This window comes from Sminthopsis crassicaudata, chromosome 4 (assembly GCF_048593235.1).
Source record: "Sminthopsis crassicaudata isolate SCR6 chromosome 4, ASM4859323v1, whole genome shotgun sequence".
Taxonomy (NCBI): domain Eukaryota; kingdom Metazoa; phylum Chordata; class Mammalia; order Dasyuromorphia; family Dasyuridae; genus Sminthopsis; species Sminthopsis crassicaudata.
In genome coordinates, this window is record NC_133620.1 from 67,493,374 (window position 1) to 67,515,389 (window position 22,016).

At 33.0% G+C, this 22,016-nt stretch overlaps 2 protein-coding genes across 6 annotated transcripts in view; one reads left to right on the top strand and one right to left on the bottom strand.

Annotated features, from left to right (window-relative positions):
• RALGPS2 (Ral GEF with PH domain and SH3 binding motif 2) overlaps positions 1 to 22,016 on the top strand; it is a 219,737-nt gene that overhangs the window by 137,704 nt on the left and 60,017 nt on the right. The gene's annotated exons all lie outside the window — the stretch shown is intronic.
• ANGPTL1 (angiopoietin like 1) overlaps positions 9,693 to 22,016 on the bottom strand; it is a 29,746-nt gene continuing 17,422 nt past the window's right edge. Inside the window, exons 3-5 of the mRNA XM_074308481.1 lie at positions 13,049 to 13,242; positions 11,376 to 11,646; positions 9,693 to 10,418 (exon numbers count right to left, since the gene is read on the bottom strand). Of these exons, the coding sequence (XP_074164582.1) occupies positions 10,231 to 10,418; positions 11,376 to 11,646; positions 13,049 to 13,242 (653 nt within the window). The 3' untranslated portion in view covers positions 9,693 to 10,230. The remainder of the gene's footprint in view (positions 10,419 to 11,375; positions 11,647 to 13,048; positions 13,243 to 22,016) is intronic.

Consider the following 22,016-nt stretch of genomic DNA (forward strand, 5'->3'; position numbering starts at 1 on the left):
GGTCAGGCCACTGTTTTCCAAAGACTATGATCTTGCAGGATACACTGGAATCAGGATTGGTGATCTCGAAGGTGCTATCATTCTCTGGGCTCATAGGTTTATCTGCCCCTTGGTTACAGATAGTCAGTGATCAGTGACAGAGAGGAAGGTGGGCTATTTCTCCACAATCTCAGTAAAGACTTTGAAGGCTTAGGTAGGTAGAAGGCTGGTGTTCTGAGAGGCATTTCTATTCCTAGAATTCTTAGGTTCAGGTTCATGGGGTATCATCTTTCATCCTTGTTTCAAATTCCTTTACATTCTCAAATGATCCCATTCCATGTGCTACTCTCCCTCCTATATCATCTCTGCTTTCTCAGTAATCTTCATTCTCTTTCTGTTTACTGGCTGCTTATTTATTGCTTACAAATACTTATATCTCTATCTTCAAAAAACAACTCACTTGTTCCATCCATCTCCACTGTCTTCTCTCTTTCATGGATAAACATGAGAGTACATCTCTGAATTAGGTGCATTTTAACTGACTCTATCATTATAATCTGAAATGCTCTGCCTCCTCACTATGGCCTCCTGGATTCCCTGGTTTCCTCCAGGTTTCAGCTAAAATATTATCTTCTGCCGAGCTTTTCTCAGTCCCCTTTAATGATAATGCCTTCCCTCTGAGATTACTTCTAAGTTTTATCTACATAGTTTGTACATAAGTGTTTACATGTTGTCTCCCCATTTTAATTGTGAGCTCTTTGAATTCAGGGACTATATTTGCTCTTTTTTTTTTTTTTTTTTTTTGTATTCCCAGTGCTTAGCGTAGTAATAGGTCCTTAATAAAGCTTGTAGCCTTGACTCTGTCTCTTCTCTGTCTGCCTTCAAAATGAAGCTTGGTATTGCTAAGAAAACTGCTTTGATTCTGATCATCTTAACTCTGATTCAGTGTGGAATAAATTATAAGAAAAAGAAGATGTTTTCTTGGCTTTTACTACAATTTTCTCTAAAAAATAACTTCTTCTGTTGGTTTCTGTTCAAGGTAGGATCAGTTGTCCTGGACAATATGGAGGAAAATTCCTAGAATAAGGATGCAAACATTTTTCTGGAGAGTAGTAGTTTGGCATATCTCAAGGAAAAAATTGCTTTATGTGAGAATTATTGCCCTAAATCTGAAAATCATTAACAATACTCATTTATTATTGTCATTGGAGAACAATCCTAAGATGCTATGTTGAGGGATTTGGCACAGAAGTTTTCATTTTGCTGCTGAGAGAGAGAAAAATAAAACTGTACTTTATAATAGAGTAGAATATGATAGATATATCTTTCCTTTGCAATTCTTGTCATCATTCCTCTTGCAATTGTGTAATGGGAAGCTGTAGTAGTTCTGTGTATTTCTATCAACTAGAAACAGTCATATGGAAAAGATTTGGATCAACAAATGCCACAGTATATTTTTAAAAAGATTTTTATATTTAAATGTGCTTTGGTTTGAGTTTAAGAAGAGTTTTTGATATGTTCAGAACAAGTCTTTTCTGACTCCACCACTTTCCTTCCCTGACTTGTGGGGGAAATTTACATAGAATGGATTTAAAAAAATTTTTTTTTTTAAATAGAGGATTTCCTGCACTATAGTCCTCTTAATCCTTCTTGACTCTTCCTCAAAATGTATTTATTTATCATTTTCTTTTTTTTTTTTTTTTTTTTTTTATTATTTTTTTTTATTATATATATATATATATTTTATAATATTATCCCTTGTATTCATTTTTCCAATTTACCCCCCCTCCCTCTATTCCCTCCCCCCGACGACAGGCAATACCATACATTTTACATGTGTTACAATATAGTCTAGGTACAATACATGTGTGCGAATATCACTTTCTTGTTGCACAATAAACATTAGAATCCGAAGGTACATGCAACCTGGGCAGACAGATATTAGTGCTAACAATTTTCATTCCCCTCCCAGTGTTTCTTCTCTGGGTGCAGCTACCTCTGTCCATCATTGATCAACTGGAAGTGAGTTGGATCTTCTTTATGTTGAAGATTTCCACTTCCATCAGAATACATCCTCATACAGCATTGTTGTTGAAGTGTACAGTGATCTTCTGGTTCTGCTCGTTTCACTCAGCATCAGTTGATTTAAGTCTCTCCAGGCCTCTCTATATTCCTCCTGCTGGTCATTTCTTACAGAGCAATAATATTCCATAACCTTCATATACCACAATTTACCCAACCATTCTCCAACTGATGGACATCCATTCATCCTCCAGTTTCTAGCTACAACAAAAAGAGCTGCCACAAACATTTTGGCACATATATGTCTCTTTCCGCTCTTTAGTATTTCTTTGTGATATAATCCCAGTAGTAGCGCTGCTGGGTCAAAGGGTATGCACAGTTTGATAACTTTTTGGGCATAATTCCAGATTGCTCTCCAGAATGGCTGGATTCTTTCACAACTCCACCAGCAATGTATTAGTGTCCCAGTTTTCCCACATCCCCTCCAACATTTGTCATTATTTGTTCCTGTCATCTTAGCCAATCTGACAGGTGTGTAGTGGTATCTCAGAGTGGTCTTAATTTGCATTTCTCTGATCAGTAGTGATTTGGAACACTCTTTCATGTGAGTGGATATAGTTTCAATTTCTTCCTCTGAGAATTGTCTGTTCATATCCTTTGACCATTTATCAATTGGAGAATGGTTCGGTTTCTTATAAATTTGGGTCAGTTCTCTATATATTTTGGAAATGAGACCTTTGTCAGAACCTTTGTTTTTAAAAATATTTTCCCAATTTGTTACTTCCCTTCTAATCTTGTTTGCATTAGTATTATTTGTACAGAAACTTTTTAGTTTGATGTAATCAAAATCTTCTATTTTGTGATCAATAATGATCTCTAGTTCTCCTCTGGTCATAAATTCCTTCCTCCTCCACAAGTCTGAGAGGTAGATTATCCTCTGTTCCTCTAATCTATTTATTATCTCCCTCTTTATGCCTAAATCATGGACCCATTTTGATCTTATCTTGGTATATGGTGTTAAGTGTGGATCCATATCTAATTTCTGCCATACTAATTTCCAGTTTTCCCAACAGTTTTTTCCGAATAATGAATTTTTATCCCTAATGTTGGAATCTTTGGGTTTGTCAAAGATTAGATTGCTATAGATGTACCCTTTTTTGTCCTTTGTATCTAATCTGTTCCACTGATCTACTGGTCTATTTCGTAGCCAATACCAAATGGTTTTGGTGACTGCTGCTATATAATATAGCTTTAGATCAGGTACACTTAGACCACCTTCCTCTGAGTTTTTTTTCATTAGTTCCCTTGCAATTCTTGACCTTTTATTCTTCCATATGAATTTTGTTGTTATTTTTTCTAGGTCATTAAAATAGTTTCTTGGGAGTCTGATTGGTATAGCACTAAATAAATAGATTAGTTTGGGGAGTATTGTCATCTTTATTATATTCGCTCGGCCTATCCAAGAGCACTGAATGTCTTTCCAATTATTTAAATCTGACTTTATTTTTGTGGCAAGTGTTTTGTAATTTTTCTCATATAATTCCTGACTTTTCTTTGGTAGATGGATTCCCAAATATTTTATACTCTCAACATTTGTTTGGAATGGAATTTCTCTTTGTATCTCTTGCTGTTGCATTTTGTTAGTGATATATAAAAATGCCGAGGATTTATGTGGATTTATTTTGTATCCTGCCACTTTGCTGAAATTTTGAATTATTTCTAGTAGCTTTTTAGCAGAGTCTTTGGGGTTCTCTAAGTATACCATCATGTCATCTATCATTTTCTTTCTAATTTGAATTTATTTCTTTATCCTTTCTTCTTAATATACTTTTTTGAAGGTAAATTATATCACATATATCATTCTTCTAATCTTGCCTTGCTTCCTCATCTGCCTTGAACTATGTGATTGAGAAATGGAAATAAATTACCTGTAAGTGCTTAATTACCCAAATATTAAGCTTTCTCATTTTGGGGTAACTTTTTGTGTACCTTCAAATGAAAATAATAGAATCTCAGAGTTGAAAAAGAAATTATTTAGTCCACGCTATACATGAACAAGAGTTCCCTCTGCTATATACCTGATGAGTACTCAATACATTTTTGGGTGAAAACTTTTACTATTAAGAGGAAATAAGTCTTCCACTGAATAGAATGTGTATAGGATTAGAAAGACCAAGATTCAAGTCCTATAACTAAGCTTACAGATACAAGGTACAATCAATTTTCCAACATTATTAGTGGAAAGAATTATCATTCTAGGGGCTCCCTTCCCCTCCCAAAATGTATTAGGAAGGTTTGACTTAACATTAAACTTCTTTATAACTTCAACCACCCATTGCTTCTACTACTTCTGATTACAGGCCTTGTGATCAATAAAATAGACTGTGAGGTTTTTTTTAGTGACCTTTACAAGTTGTTCTTTATTATTGAAATGACCAACTTTATATTAGCAATTTTATTCTGTATTTCTGTAGCTTTTGGTTAACCAAGGAAGGTTTTTGTGGTTTTTCTTTGATGAAATTATACATCATTAAAGACTTTATTCTATTTGAAAAACCATTGTCAAGAACCCTTATATAAAAAACAAAAAAATATCAAAGATTGTTTTTTTTACTTATTTTCCTTTTTTTACTTTGTTTTGTAGGTGAATCATTATCCCTTTCTTTGCTGGGATTATATGCTTTATATGTCTTCTACCACAGCAATAAAAAAAACATTTTAAGTCATTCTATGTTGGACTCTGAGAAATGAGCTGTGTAACTAACTGGCAACTACCCCTACTTTTTTTTTTTTTTTTTTTTTTTTAAAGCCAGAAATTACATCCCTATTTTCCATGACTTCATTTCTTTTTGGGTTGGGGGTAGGTTTGGGATTTGAATTTTTGTTCATTCCTTTCTATATGTTTGTAATTTTTTAAACTTTTTTAAAATTTTGTATTCCTTTAAAACTTTGATGTATAGTAAAAAGAGTGAGGCAATTTAGCAGTATTTGAATAATTTAATTCTAGTTTCAGTTTCTTTAATTTCCCCTAAAGTAATTGGCTTTTAGTCATTTTTCCACTTGATAAGGATTTAAGCAAGTTGAAAAAAAATTTTTTTAAACAAAAATAACAAAAAGATGCCCTTTATCTAATACTAAAATACTTAAGTACATATTCTATTTCATTTGTTTCCAGCAATATCACCAAGCAGCTATACAAAATATGAATATTTTACTTTTTTTACTTTTAAATTGAAGTTTCTCATTTGAGTATATTTTTCACAATTTCTCATCAGATGGCTTTATAAAAATCTTTAGTATATTCTGTACAACTGGTGAAGATAAAGAATATGGATTTATTTTTCAACTTTTTTGTGTTTTTTCATGGCAGTGCTAGCAGAGTTACAATCTCAGGGAAAAGAAAATTTAAAGAAGCTCCTAAAAAAGACAGAATATTGGGGCAGCTAGATAGTGCAGTGGAAAATGGCCTTAGACACTTAATATACATACTAGCTGTGTGACCTTGGGCAAGTCACTTAACCCCAATTGCCTAAACAAAACCAAAAAAAAAAAAAAAAAAAAAATCCAGAGTATAAATCTGTAGAATATGGTGGTCCTTTTTTTAGTGTTAAGAAAGAGATAAATGATTTATTTTTTCAGGTGCATATAAATGTCCAGGTCATAGAATAGTATTTGTTATAGTATATTTATAATTATTTTGTAGATTGACTTTTTCAGACATTATTGAACTATTTTTTTCCATATCTTCTATGTATTTACCCATCTATATTGGGTTTTGTTTTTTGTCTACAATTGTGATTTCATTAGCCTAGGAGACCAAAATGTTCTTACATAGACAGCCAGCCTCAGTAGTAAACAGTTATCTGGGGCACTGAGACATTTGAGTGAGTCACTCCTTTATGTTACATGATTGGTATCAGGAGTATAGGTAGAGCAATCACAAATTCAGTTCTGATTTTCAGTAAAAGAAAATGTATCTTTTGTTGAGGCTTTATAATGAAAAATTTTTGTGAAACCAAGCTCTACTTAATTTTTGGATGTTATATTTTGACAATAGTAGTGAAAATAATACTAAAAGTCAGTAACAAGTACCTTAAAAGTTATATCAAGCTTTAGCATTGTGAAGTTGGTAATATTTACTCAGTAAAACTAAATCTAAGGCATATATGGGTTTGTTGTTTTTTTGCATTTGTCACCAAATTTATTCTCAATCCACTAGTATTATTGAAATATTTAGATGTAAGTTTTCAATAGTTAATTAACCCATGTGTCTCATTTAAATTCACCACTTATTTTATCTCATTGTTAATATAGATATTCATTAAACTAACAAAAATTTTAATCATCCTATACTTAAATGGAATGGTATGGGCTTTGTTACTAAAAACATAAGTTTGACCACATACCCCCCCTCGATATTGTGTACATTTTCTCATTTTTAAATTATATATATATATATACACACACGTATGACTGTACTAATATATTGCCATGTAAAACTTATACAAGGATACAAGTTAATGAAGTGAAATAGCATCTTATCCTAGAGTTACTAGGTAATCCATTGGACTTTATTGAGTAGAGGTGACAAAGATCAGACTTTGACAATTATGTGGGAAATGAACTAAAGTAGAGAAAAACTGGAAGCAGTAGATTAGTTAGATGGGTATTGTACTAGTTCATGCAGAAGTACTGCCTCTGGGTGATAGTAGCTGTCTGAATAAAAAAGGATCAGAAGTCAGAAGTGTGGAGTTAGAAACATGCATAGCAGCTGATTGCATCTGGGGTGGAAGAAAGGGAGTTGAATTTTGTAATTTTGTAACAACTGGATATAATGATAGGTTAAAAGGGTTATTCCATTATAAATTTATATTTGTTTTCAAAGTTTTCACCAAAATCTTTTTCATAGTAAGTTTTATAATAAAAGAATTTTTTTATTTTGAAAGATCTTTTTTTTTGGTTAATTGATTGAATGGGGGGGGCAGAAATACATAATCTTTTAATGCTAACTAAATTCTTTCCTATTTCCTATTGTTTTATTTTCTCTTTTTCCTCTTCATTTTTTTTTTTTCTTCTACCCCTTTTTTTCTCCCTACTTTCCTAAAAGCAGGTTCCTTTGTATTGTTTCCATTTAAGACCATACTTGCCAATAAATTTAGGTCAGGTCAAGAAGGGGAAGTATCTTATATGATGTAATGTAAAATTATATTATTTTTGTAAACTGGGGCAAGTTGCATCCTTTTTGGGCCTCTCTGTAAGATGAGGAGATTATTTGATTTTTAAGATCTTTTCAGCTTTCTTTCTATAGTACTATGAACATTAAGCAATTAAAATATTCACTCTTATTAGTATCTTTTAGTAGTATGTGCCTTACGCTTATTCCCACTTAAGCTTTCTCTAATCAAATAAGACATCTTTAAATGGTTTCCCAAGTATTCAACACATACTACATTCAACACAAACCATTTAAAGATGTCTTATTTGATTAGAGAAAGCTTAAGTGGGAATAAGCGTAAGGCACATACTACTAAAAGATACTAATAAGAGTGAATATTTTAATCTGCCCCATTGCCAAAATATGCAGGTTTTATTTTTATTGTTGTTTTTTTGTTTTTATTTTTTTATAGAGTACATATCTGACTGTTAAAGTCTTATTTTAGCAAAGCTTTATCACAAGATATGTGTAGTTATTTGTTGATTAAGTATAAGAGTGCAGTCAAGCTATTAAAGAAAAATGAATTAATGAATGATAATCCAAAAGAACATTTTATTCTGTAGTCACATTCTCTCATTAAATATTATTCTTTGTTTCATGAAAGGATTTTCAGTAAAATCTTAATCTACTACACAGACTAACAAGTATGCAGAGCACTTACTTCTCAGACTCAGGAAACACCATGTGTCTTTCTGGACCAATTCATAAATTGGTTTATTTTTTTTCACAGTCCTGTCAACCTTAACATCTTCTTTCATCTTTGGTCATCTTTTTGAATATGATATAAAACCTCAGAGCATTTTATTTTTATAGAATAGTTATTATCACTCATTTTTGATTCTGCCTTATCTAGTCTATTCCAGTGACCTACATTTTTTGTTTTATAACTTGTGCCAAATACTTTTGATGCTAAATGCTTTGAGATCTAGACAGGCTATTCTTCCTTCTCTCCTACATTTTTCTTCATTATTTCCCTTAGGGTTCTAGTTCTTCTAGTTCCTCTAAATCTGTTTGTTGTTAAAGCAACAGTTAAAGCATAGTAATTTGATTGCTATGTGACACGGTCATCTGTTATAGAGCATAAGATCAGAGATTAGGAACTAGAAGAGACAGACCTTGAGGGAATTGTGTCCAGCTCATAAAGGAGTCCAAAAGGAGAAGGGGACCTGCTTAAGGTGAGGAGGGGTCACAAACTATATAGTCGGAGACAAAATTTCAGCCCAGGCCCATGACTGCAGAGCCATGGTGCTTCCTACTGAGCTGCTCGGAAAAGACTTAGATGGCCCATTTATCAAGTTTTGAGGTAACCCAGAGTAAGTAGAAATCATTAACTCATTAGATTACAGAGTCATGACCCAAAATCACTCATGCAGACTTTGGGCCCAAACCAAAAAAAAAAAAAAAAAAAAAAAAAGATATTTAATAGAAAGGAAGCAAATTTAAGCAGCAATATATATCTAAAAAAATTTGAAGGTTTTAGGGACATGCAAGCTCCCTGTGAATCAGCTGGTACACTGCCCAAAAAATTAATCTGATCTTGGCGTTCATTAAGAAACTTGGGAAATGAAGAGATGGGGATAGTCCCTCTCTTCCCTGGTCAGGACACATCGGAGGGTACTGGACTGATTTTGGGGTACAGCATAGTGTAGAGAGACCAACATAGGAAGACCTGGCTTTACATTATGTACCTAGCACATGCTGGTTGGGCAACCCTGGACAAAATCCTTGATTTTCTGGTACTTGAAGGAACTCTGTAAATAACTGTAAATTGCAGAGAAGTATTGATCTGCATTGATAGAAGAAATTTCTTCATTCAGGGAATCATGAAATCACACTCAATCCCTCTTCTTGCTTCTATCAAAATGCCCCATTTTAAGAATGATTTTTTACAAAGAACATGAAGAAGAGAGCAACCAAGATAACAATAGTTTGGTGTTGTTTCATAAAGAAAACTTTAAGAGAAACATGTTGATTCTCTTCAAGTACTTGAAAAGTTGTCATGTGGCAAAGTGATTGGATTTTTTTTTCTCTATGTTTCCAGAATGAATGACTACCCATTTCTACCCATCCATTACTTAGAGTTCTATATTCTTCAAGACAAGAATAAAGACACTTTCTCTACAGATCTATAAAAGGATTGTCATTAAATCCTCATTCTTAAGTTTCCTCCCCATCCCCAAGTCTGATGGTTTGATTTGGTTTGAGTTGGATTTTTTGAGACTATATAATCCAAAGTCTTTTTAACTGACCTGGAATCATTTATAGATCCCTTACCATTCCATTTGCATTTTGGAAATGTGCTTTTCAGTTTGTAATTGCTTTTCCTAAAATATGCTACCAATAAAAATATTAAGGTATTCTTTCAGAATGTCATTTACTAGAAAAATAGGCATTTAATTGTGCTATAGGGAAAGGAGATATAATTTGTCTAGTTAGGAATTTATTTAGTCTTGTCATACAAAAGGCACAACTTCAGTTTGAAATAACCTTTGTACTTTATTTGGTGGAAAATATATTTCTACTGGCAAAACTAGAGTTTCTTTCCAATTTCCTGTCTATACTTTTAGGAGTCAAACTCATCAGTTCACAGAAAAATTAACAATTTTTCCCACTGGAAGTTAATAATCTTATGAAGATTTTAAATAAGCTGTTAAATAGCTAAACATGTATTCAGTTTTGCTTTAAAATAAAACAATTTGTTTTAAGATATAGCAAATATTTACATTTTAGAAAACAACTTTTGTACTTTGAAGAACTCTTTTAAGTAACAGACTTGAGAAGTAACAGCTTGCAATACATACACACATACATACACACACACACATATATTTTAAGCCCTGTTAATTCATTAAAAAGCTGTATTTTTTTAATATCACAGTAAAAATAGTTACAAAAAATTGTAGTCCTGCATTTACAGGTGTAAATTGTGCAAAATGAAAATGTACACTTAACATTTAAAATTTTGGGAAGTAGAGCATTAAAATTTTGTATTCATCAAATGGAAAATTTCCTCTTCATTCAATTGGTCTGATCATCATTTGAACTGCTCTCAAAGAGTATGAACCTCCTCGATACTCGGCCCAAAAAATCCCATCTTGGTGTTTGCTTCGGTAATGTCCACCTCTATACCATACTCCATTCAGGTTAGAATGTGCACACGCATTGTACCACCAGCCTCCTTTGTGAAAGTGAGCACAGTTTCCTTGAAGTAAAAAATAAGGAACATGTTAGAATGAAAGTTTTGTCCTTAAACAGCATTTTAAAAACATCTTGGAAACATTTAACCTCACTCTTTAATCTTCTGATTTCATTTATTTCAGTAAGAAATAAATTGCCTTTCGCCTATGTTATTATGCTATTTCTCCTAATGCCATTTGCTGTTTTAAAACTATTTTTCTTTCTTGAAGTCATGTAAAGTAAAAAGATAACTACCTCTAGCTCTGGTTTCAGTTTATTCTTACCTGTTACTACTATATTACCTAAACTTAAATAGATGACTTCTTCTAGTCAGCAAAAGCAGTGCTATTTCTAGAGGATTAAAGGAAATAAAGTAAAAAGCCTGCTTTTGCTTCTTTCGTGGAAAGAAGCAAAAAATGCTACATTCCCAGAGACTAAATAAGGATAGAGAAACACCAGCAGAAGTTATTTAATTTGACTTTGAGAAATAATTCATTTTGACTCTGTTGCTTTTTGTGGAAAAGTAGCTAAAACTTTGTGTTTTTAAAGCTATGACTCTATATATGCACAATAGATCTGCTTTAATACATACAAGCTTTTGGATATCTGAAATCACCTATGTCTCAAGAATTAGAATTAAGAGCACACATGGTTGTATATATAATCTACATATATTCATTTGTTAAATGAGTGCCTTGGGATTGTCCTTTTCTGTGGAAAAAGAGATCCTGCTTGCTTCTCTGAATTAGCCAATGAAATCTTGCTCTTAGAACTCATAACTTAGGACTGCCTTTGAGATGACAGTCTCATTAACTAAACTCAAATTCTTGAGAGATTAGGATGGCCTGATGTTCTACTGAATTCTGTGCCATAGCCAGTGCTTTCAAAGTAAGGTTCCAATGTGATACCAGAAGAGAATGATGATACTACTTTCTATATTACAAATTGTTTTGTATGTGCCTCATGAAATAAAACTACTTACCTGTGTACATATCTTTGTCCCTGTCCAGTGTAGTGAACTGCTTCCCATTGTGCCACATCATGGAATCCCCTGCATTTCCCTGATAAGTTCCCAGACGTAATCTGTAGAATTCGTTTTCAGGCTCCAGGCGAAAGCTACTATATTCTGCATAGACTTTCTTATCACTCCAATCTTCTAATTCAATTAACAGCCTATAATTATCTTGATTAGTGAGGAGATAGATATTTTCCAGGCCCAGCCAGTATTCACCATCAATGTTTCCAAATCCTTTCTGTTAGTAAATAATGCATATTCATTTATTTATTTATTATGGGTAGACATACATTTTTCAAAATTTCAAGTTTCCTTGAATATAACTACATAAATACTCCCTATACCAGTATACTTATAACTGAATTTGAGAAGGCGAGGGAAGAAAAGAAAGTAGTATTGGAAAATGTGGACAAGGAAGGGATTACAGCAATATGGCTATGTTTTTTAATTTATGAAGTATTATTAGACTGCTAAGAAAAATTAATTGGTGCATTCACCCTCATTCCTCTAAAATGAAAACATTTGCTTCTCTAGATCATGGTATGGGACCTAATAACAAAAATTTGACGTACTATGTATTTAGCTTGGTACATTGTTATCTTCTGGCTAGAATAAATTCTTGTTTTGCTTAATCATGTCTAACTTTAGTTTCCTTAAATTGGAATTACTTAAATTTTTTAACATTTAACTTTAACCAGGATATTTAGCATAATATAAATGTGTGTTTAAGTTTGTATATATTTGTCATTTCTAAACATTAGGGAATATATTAATATAAAAGAATTAAATGACAGTCTTTTTTTCTGTTATCATAATTGCAAAGTAAATCAAATTATATTCCTATATAAACAAGGTGTTGACCTGCATTATTGTATCTTTGTAGAGTACGTAGCTAGTTTGTAGGACTTGACAACTCGACTCTTAATATTTTAAATTAAAAATCTTCAAAAGAGTTCTATTTGTAAATTATTTCCTGCTTATTTGCTATAGTTCCTTATTATTTGTGATAATGTACAAAATCTCTTTCATGGAAATTTTTTTTTCGTGACTTGAAATCTCTACATATTTTTAAAATAATCCACTTTTAAAAACAAATAAGTAAAATTAGAACTAAACATTTTATTTTATATTAATGGAAATATCAGCTAAAATACTTTCACTTATTTTGTTCTCAGGTTTAGAGGAGATTATATTTCTTTAAAATTAAGTAGTTTTAAAACAGGATATAATTTTGGAATTTTTGATAGGGTTTTTGTTAATTTTTTCCTTAGAATACAATGGAACAATGCCAGAGTATTAGATAATATATTCTAGTACTTAACCTTTCTAGAATTCATATATGTTATTACTCTGTTCCTATGTGAAGACACAAGGATTATGATGAGATGCCATATGTTTCATCTCTTTAGAGATAAGAGCTTCTCAGATATTTTAGTTTTTTCTCAATTATAATTTAATTTTATTAAAAACTGATGCAGTGAATGAATTTATGATTTTGATAAATTTGACAAATGTCAGTGTTGTATTAAGTAAAATGTAGGAAATAGCATTTTAAAAATATGCTTTTTGATTGTGATACAAATCATTATTACAAAAACTATGCTTCCTGACTTCCCCAAACTTTGCGTATTCTTATTTACCTTATAATTTTCCCAATTTCTGAAGAAGTTGACTGACCCATCTGTCCTTTTTTGAATAACAGTCCAGCCCCCAGGATCCAGACTGTTCTCACACCATAGCTGCATCGGCCCATTGCTGTTTTCAGGTTTGATCATATAAATACCACTAACAGAATGACCGGCTTCTTTGGCTTGCTGACAGTCTTTGAAAGGTCCTGTAGTTTAAAAATGTTTGGTTATAAAGGTTAAAAATCATTGTTATGGAACACACTGTATTAACATGGTTTCTATTTTATGATTCTTTTCCTCTACATTGAATTTTATATGACAAATGAAAAATGCTTCATGCTTTGTAAATTGCCATAGCAACATACACATTTTAAAAAGCCTGTGATTATAACCAGTATTTCCCCTCCCTAACTCAAACCATCACTGTGAAGAACTGGAAGTTCTATATTATGTTTCTTTATGATCTTATTCTGGGATTCTACTGAGGTTGTCTGTCCAGATGGAAAGAGAGAAAGCAGAAGGTCATCACATTTTATAGCCCTCTATATAAACTTGTCATTAAGGTTGTCCATTGCTGTGTGAATCTTGTGCTCTTTTAAATCTGAGGGATAATTATAAACAAAATATAAGATTGTGGGGGAAAAGGTTATAAGGAACATGGAATAAATTTATTTATCCCTTTTATATAATATAAATGGTTTTATTTTTATTAATACATCTTGTTTTATAGTAGATTGCTAGCCAGAAAGTTAACATCTGGGCTCTAGCCACCATTCTACCATTTCCATGTTTTTATGGTTTTAAGCAAGCCATATCATCCCTATACCTCAATTTCATCAGTAAAATAAGTAGATTACATTAAATAATGTCTAAAACCTCTTTTAGCTCCAAAATTATGACTAAACATTTATTGAGCACAAATACAAAGAATGGTATAATACAAAATCTTTTATGCTGAAAGTTAGCAAAAATCTGTATTCAGTTTCTGTTTCTTACTATAGGAAGCCAGTTGACCTCCCTGAGCCTTCCATTTCTTTTACTATATGTTAGAGATAATAAATTGTGAGTTAAATGAGATAATATTCCTACATGTTTACAAAATCTTAAATCACTGCATGCATTTTTGCTATTATTAAGTCATTGTGTTAGGTTATATATATATATTCCTTTACATCTTTATAGTCAATGATTCTAATTTAGTTTGTGTACATGACCATAAAAATCCATTATTGGTTTTTCAAGATTGTGGCATAACATCTGTTTCTTAAGACAGAAAAGGAAACTCAGAAAAAGATTGAAGGTGTCAGAGGGTTGTTTGAGGTATCTCTGACTTCTGAAATAAGTGATCAAAAGTGAAAGAAAGGGCTGGAAAAGAAACTAGAAAAGGGTAAAATGAACAGCAGTTGCAAGAATATTCTTTTTAATCAATCGATAAGTGGTGATTTAGGACCTCTTATATGTAGAATAGAGAAAAAGTTTAAGATATACAATAGTTTTACTAAAGGGTTTGCTGTATGTTTTGGGAAGCAAAACAGATTCCACATATAAAATAAGAAAATAAACAGATTTAAGTCTGTGCAAATTGCTGTTTGAGAGGAGAATAAGAAGTACTCATTATGGGTAAGAGAAGTTGAAAAAGGCTCCATTTAGAGACAGTAAGACTTAAACATGAGTCTTTCAGGGTTGGATAGGAAGAAGAGGATGCCAACTGAAGAGTGTGAAAAAAAGATTACTATATGCCAATTATGCAAAAAAACGGCAGAAATTATGGAAATGAAATTGAATTGAAGGATTGTACAGTAGAAGATATAAGAGCTGTATTATATACTCTTCAGCAATATCAAGATCAAGAAGCATCAATTGCCAACTTAGCAATACCTAAGTATTGCAGATTCAGAGGCAAAAGCAAGAGTTCTTATCTTCAAAGAACTTGAACTTGATTGGCAGAGAGGGGGTACAAAATAACCACGCCACGCCTAGTCTTAAGGACTGCAGGACCATGAGAGCTCTAATGCGCAATGTGGTGTTTGATCTGAGTCTTGATGATGAGGGATTCCTAGAGACAATGTTGAAAAGGGAGTGTTTTCTAGATGTTCAGGGTCAGGTTGGGGATCAGGACTTCTTCTCTAAAGACATAGTTGTGAGAGATGAAATGCTGGACTGCTTGGTTGGACTTAATTGTGTGTAAAGGGGAATTATGGGGAATGAAATTGAGCCAGGTTTTGAAGAGCTATAAATGTCAAATGGAAGAATTCATATATGATCCTACAGATATGAGGCAGCTATTAGAGATTATTGGATAGGTTGAGGGGAATTGATCTGATCAGACTTGGCACTTTAGATAAGATAAATTCAACCACATTTGAGTGGATGGATTGGAGCAGGGTGAAACTTTGGAAAGGAAGACCAGTGAAAAAGTTGGCACAGTAGTCCAGGGGAGAGGTGATATGGTCCTGGCTTAATGAACCAATTTTTTTGGAATGTCAGTCCATCACCAAATTCAGAAAATACAAAATATATTCAAATTAAAAATCAAAATTCATCTGCTTTTTTAATCATTAACACCATTTTTATCACCAATGAAGGTTCCTAATCAGAGATGTTTCTATCTATGTAGAAAGGCTGTTGAATGTAGAAATCTATCCATAAGCATATATTAAGTTGCTGTGTGGCAGGCTAGTGCCAGTGCTAGCAATACAAAAAAAAAAAAAAAAAAAAGCCAAAAAGATTGTTCTAGTCCTCAAAAAGTTCACATTCTAATAGGGAAGACAACATGCAAATAACCATGTACTTTCAAAATATAGAAAGTAGATGAAAGCTAATTTTAAAAGGGAGCGCCTTCCACTGCAGGTGAAATTTAAGGTGAGTCTCAAGGAATTCTAAAACTCAGAGGTAGGAAGGGAAGAGTATTCCAGGCATAATAATGGCGATATAGTGTCTGGTGAGAAAATCAAGAATACCAACAATGTCACTGCATTGTGGAGGACATGAAAAATAAAGAGTTAAAAGTAGATAGGAAAGGTAGGAAGGGGCTAGGTTTTGTAGAAATTTAAAGACCACATGGGAGGATTTTAATTCTGGAGGTAATAGGGAGCTACTGGAGTTTACTGAGTAGGGAGAGTATCATGATTAAACTCTTACTTTAGGAAAATCATTTTGACAACTTAGGGGAGAATGGATCAGATTGGGGAAAGTGCCTCAAGTCTATTATTTCCAGAATTAAATCCTCCATGTGGCTTATAAAATCTCCTTCATTAGATTTTAAGGATAGAGACTGTTTTTGTAAGTATACACTAATTTATCCAAAGTTTTTATTGTGTAAATTTGGGTTGGTTTGTTTTGGTTTTGTTTTTTTTTTTTTTTTGATGACTTCTAGAGAATTTTGTATGTGTTGCTGTCCATAAGCCTTTAGTAGCTCTTAGCTATCTGTGGTTCTTATTTCCTAATATTGTAATATGAATTTTGTAGTTTTAAATTCCTTGTTATTTGGTTGGTTCTTGGGATGAAAAAAAATTTACCATTGCTCTGTTCCCAGGATTTTTAAAGGAAGTCTCAAATATTTTCATTTGTTGCAGAGTAGCTCAGATATTCAAGAAGCATTTAAAATAATTTCAACTTATTCTTAACAATAGTCATAAAAAATCTCCAAAAATGTTTTTATTTGTGCTCAATATTAGTTTTTGCTCATTTATGAATCATATTTTGCTTTAATTAAGTTTGTAACTTCATTGAATTTATTTCCTAGTTAAAATTAGATAAGATGTCATCTAAGGTCCTTTTAAATTCCGAATCATGAGATAAATATGAAAAAATTAAACTATTAGAATTAGAGAATATTAGAGTTGGAAGGTACCATCTGGCCTACTTCTTTAACCATGAACAAGACACAAAAAGTCCCCTAGCCTGATGTGCCAACCTCCTATAAAAACATTTAAGGGAAGACATGGACAAGAGTTCAAGAGGATGAGAAGTCACGAACAGATTTACAATGGTAGCCATTAGGTTGAATATCTAAAACAATGAAAAAACAGCTATTGAAAAGTAGCTTAATGAGATAGAATATGAGCCATTTCAGGACTGATTTCATTGAAAATTAGGTTATGTTTCCAAAGGACTTGAGGAATAAATAGTTCTTCTACAGTATAGGTAACTGTAATTTAGCAGTATGTCCCATAGATTGCTTTGATTGAAAATATAATTACATCATTTTAAATTGACCTTAATGGCTCCATCAAGTTTTACAGCTCTTTAATCAGTTTTCTTCTCTACTCATTACAATGATGATTCCAATCCCTTTAATATCTCCTTAATCCTGACACAGTACTTTTCTCAAAGAGCCACTATGGCTGCTTCCTCCCTCTTCCTTATTTTTCACTAACCAAATTTAGGCCATTCGTTCAAAGATCTTTCCTCTAATCCACTTTACTTCAGTCAGATGACTCCCTTCACTATCTTCACTATCTCTTTCATCTGATTTCTTCTGAATGTCTGGCCTTTCTTGCTAAAGCAAACCACTCTATCTCTGGTATCATCATTTCTTCTCTAGCTGGTGGTACCCTGTATCTCCACTTGTTGATTTTTCAATCTGGAGTAAAGAGCAGGAGAAAATTTGGAACTGAAAAAATAAGTCTCTGCACTCCTTGACCCTATCTGCTGGCTATCTACAACCTTACCTGTTAGGTTCTTACTAGGTGCTAAGTCGGTGCTTAACAATTCTCTAGCTCAGGGTTCACATCTTTAGTTCACACCTTTAAAAGGAGTTCTGAAAAGGAGTTTACACACTTTTAAAAGGGTCAAGTTCATTGGTTGTAAGTAGTTCCCACAAGCCTCTGGGAGTACCCACAAGCCCATTCTCTGGGAGGATAAAAGAGAAGGCAAGTCTGGAAGGAAGTCAGTCTGGATTGGGTTAAGGACAAGACTTCCCAGGAGAACTTCAGGGAAGCTCGAGGAGATTCAGAGCCAGGATTCAGGAAGAAGAGGATTCGAGATTCTACCTTCACTCTGGCTAGAGGCTCCAGAAGCCTCCCAAGAAACCTGCTCACAGAGAAAAGGATTTACAGAAAAGAAATCTCCTCCCAGAGAAGGATTACAGTTGAGAGAGAACAGAACTTTACACTTAACCATCCTTTAAAAAAAACTTGCACTTGATCCAACTATCCCTGCTAACTCCCATATTTTTTCCTCCCTTCTTTAGTGAAACTCCTTTAAAAACACTGCTTATACTAGTGGCTCCATTTCTTAACTCTCACTCTCTTCTAAATCCTTTGTAATCTGACTTTCAGCCTCTTCATTCTACTGAATTACTTTCTACAAAGTCACTAGTGATCTTTTAATGGTCAAATTTATTGAGTTGTTCTTAAACCTCATCTTTATCTCTCTGCAGTGTTTAATAATATTGATAAATCTCCTGGCCATACCTCTAGGTTTTCATATCATTGTTCTCTCTGTTGTCTTCCCATCTTGTTTGTTCTAAATTTGTTATTCCTAACCATTCTCTCTCTCTCTCTCTTTCTTTCTCTCTGATAATCTTTGGGTTATAACTGCAGATGATTCTCAGTTTTATAGAGCCAGGTCCTAGTTTCTCTCCTGAATTCCAGTTTCACATCACAAACTTCCTTTTGGACATCTCAAACTAGGTATTCCCTATCTCAAACTCAATATATTCGAAACAGAATTGATTATTGTCCTCCTTTCCAAATCCACTCATCTTCCCAACTTTCCTAGTGCTATTAAGGACCCCACCATCCTTCCCGTCATATCGGCCCCAGTGTCATCTTTAAGTCCCCTTGTATGCTCACTCCACAGATCAAATCTGTTTCTAAGTTTTGTCATTTCCACCTTCACCACATTTCTAGTATAAATCGACCCTGGTGCTGAGCTTCATCATCTCGCACACTGAAGTACTAACATTAACTTTGTTAGTCTTTTTGCCTCTACTCTGTCCTCATCCCCCGAAATTCAGCTGCCTTCGAGATCTCCTCTCTATCTCTTTCACTGTCTATCTCCTTCCCTCTCTCTCCCCTCCCCCATTTCTGTGTCTCCCTACTTCTCTTCTCCTCTTTCCATAACTCCACTATCTGTCTTTTGTCTCCAGAATCAAATCTAAAATACTCCGTTTGGTATTTAGTCTTTTTCAATCTTACGGTTTTCTCATTTTTTACAATCAGTGGCTTTGTCCCCTTTGTCATTCATGAAAAATACTTTTATCTTTCTACGCTCAACCACCTGAATCTGCTTAGAATCCCTTCTACAAGAGGCCATTCCTGGTCTTCTATAACCTCCATATACTTGGGAAATTAATTTTCATTTGCTCTACATGCATTTCATATATACATACTTGTTTGTATGTTATCTCTTCATTAAAATCTAAGCCCCTTGAGGGCAGGGAATCATGTTTTTCCTTTTTTATGTGTGTTTCTCTGACACAGCACAATGCTGGTACATAATAAGTGTTTAGTAAACTGACTATTGTTGTGATAGATTTGCATGAATAAAATTACAATGATATTGTGAGAGACAAAGGAGGGTTAAATTTCCACAGAACCGTTAAAATTTCCTCAGAAACCCATGAGCAGACAATGAGAGAGAATGACTTAAAAGCTGAGTTTCCATGTTGTAAACCTCAAATAATAAGTATCCCTGACCAGTGAGCTTTCAGAAGAAGAGGCTCACTTGGCTACAAACTTTTAATAAAGATGTCTAGGCCAGAAACTGGTTTAAATTGACCAGGTTCAAGGACTGGGTAAAGACTTTTCTTTATTGCCCTTGTTTTTAATAAATCTCAAGCATATAAACTGACACTCCCCAAATAGAATTAGAACCTCGTTAATGTATGTTAAGGGAGGAAGAACATGCTTAGAAGTAGCATGTAAAAAAATAACCCTAAAGGGAACTAATGAATCTGTTCTTTGAGGGGAGAGAACTGCGAAGAACTAACAGCATGAAGTTTATCTTGTACCTAGGACTCCTTTCCATCAGAGGGGTGGAGCTTGTTTCTGGCCCGAAATATCCAGTTCCTCTGGACTTTCTCAAAAAAATGTCTTTGTTACCTGACTTTTGGAGTCAGCTTGCTTCTAACAGTATCACTTCTGATGTTGATTTCCTGTTTTCAATCAATAATTGCAGATTTTAATAGTTTGAGTTTGAAATATGTCATTTGTACACTGTATTTCTATTATTCTTACTACTTTTTTTTTTTCTGATTCAGATTTAACTCTAATAAATCAGTGATTTGACTGTAAACACAGGTATTTCAGGGATAAATTCCTTATCAGATAAAAGGATTTTTTGGTCAATTTTTAAAAATATTATTTCATCTTCATTGTATCTAGTACCCTACCACTTCTTTTCTTAAAGAAAAGATTTTCATGATATGAAAATGAGGTTTCTGTGTAATCCGTAAGTCTATGAGTACTTTGATTGCTTTTTTCTTATAATATATTTTCTCATATTTCTCAATATTCTTATATTTTCCTAAAACTTTACATTGAAATTACCAAGTATTAGAATATATGTTGATTTTATTTGGAAGGTCATATCAAGTTTGTCAAAGGATTTTTCTAAATTTTCATCCTAAGTGTTATCATCCTAATCAGTATTGATAAAATAAGCTGCAGTTATTTTCATAGTGCTCTTTTTCTAAATCATTACTGAAGTAAAAGCTGACCAAATATCCAATGAAATAATTTTTCTTAATGCCTTTGCCTGCATGATAAAACTTAACTCTATCGAGTTTCTTTGCTTCTCTAAGGATTACCTGTCACCCATCCTTTCATTTAGCTGCAACTTCCTTCTTTCTTCTGGTTTCTTTTATAGAAAGAATACCAAGATTGATATGATTCATCTCCTCCTGCAATATGTCCACACAGAATCACAGAATTTTAGAGTTGGAAGGGACCTCAGCGTCCATCTAGTCCACAGGTTGGTTATTGGACAGGTAGTTCACATTTAGAATAACAGCAGAGTTTTTAGTTTAAAAGTTGTGTGATTTCTAGTATTCGCTGTTCCCTTTCCATCTACTCTGCCACCATCACTGTAGAAGAAGAGGTCTCACAGTACTGAGCACCATTTTGTATTTTTCTTTGTTTCATGGATTGCTATAGCACAAAAATTCCTCACTAAGTGCCCAGACTATTGCTAATATTTCCCTCCCTAATTATCTGAACTGATTCATAGAAAACACATTCAGTCCATTGTGAAGACTACATGAAATCTCTCCAGAATTTTAGAATCTGCCAGAGCTTAAACTTGGCGTTCAGTAGAACTTGAGAATCAAGAATCGTCTCCACTTTACAATGAGGTACCAGAGTAAGACTATGGAAAGGAGTGTTCGTTAATTTGTTTATTGAGCATAGATTAAATCATTAAGTAATGTAAATTAAGTAAATCATTAGTTTGGAGGAGCAATAGATGTGTTCTATCAAAATTGCTTTCATGTAGAATTTCTGTAAAATGTTTATTTTTTACTTTGGAGCCATATGGAATTACCTTAATGTTAATTAATTTGAATAAATTATTAATAATATTAATATGTATCAATTAACATAAAGTCACAGTTACATTATGCCTAAATATAATTCTTTTCATATGATTTTTGACCTTGTCTTTTAAAAAAAGTATTGATTTGTTTTATTTCAGTATCCATTATCCTCTGTAAATGAATATTCCACAATTTTGTTAAACATCTAATTCCTTTGTTCTCCATAGAGAGATACTCATTTGTGGTAGGCTTGTAGAGGCTGAATCTATCACTTAAGATTTTAGTGTATTTGCAAGTTTTTCTTTTTAGACTCCAGTGGTTCTGAATTTGAAATTTTACATGAAGTTTATTTGCAACTTTGATATCTATTAGATTGACTTGGCTTGAACAAATTACAGAACTTTTATTTTGAAATCCCAATCTAAAACATACAATTAAAATTGGGATTGAATATACCTTTTAAAAAAAACAACACAGAATATAAGAAATGTTCACATGTTC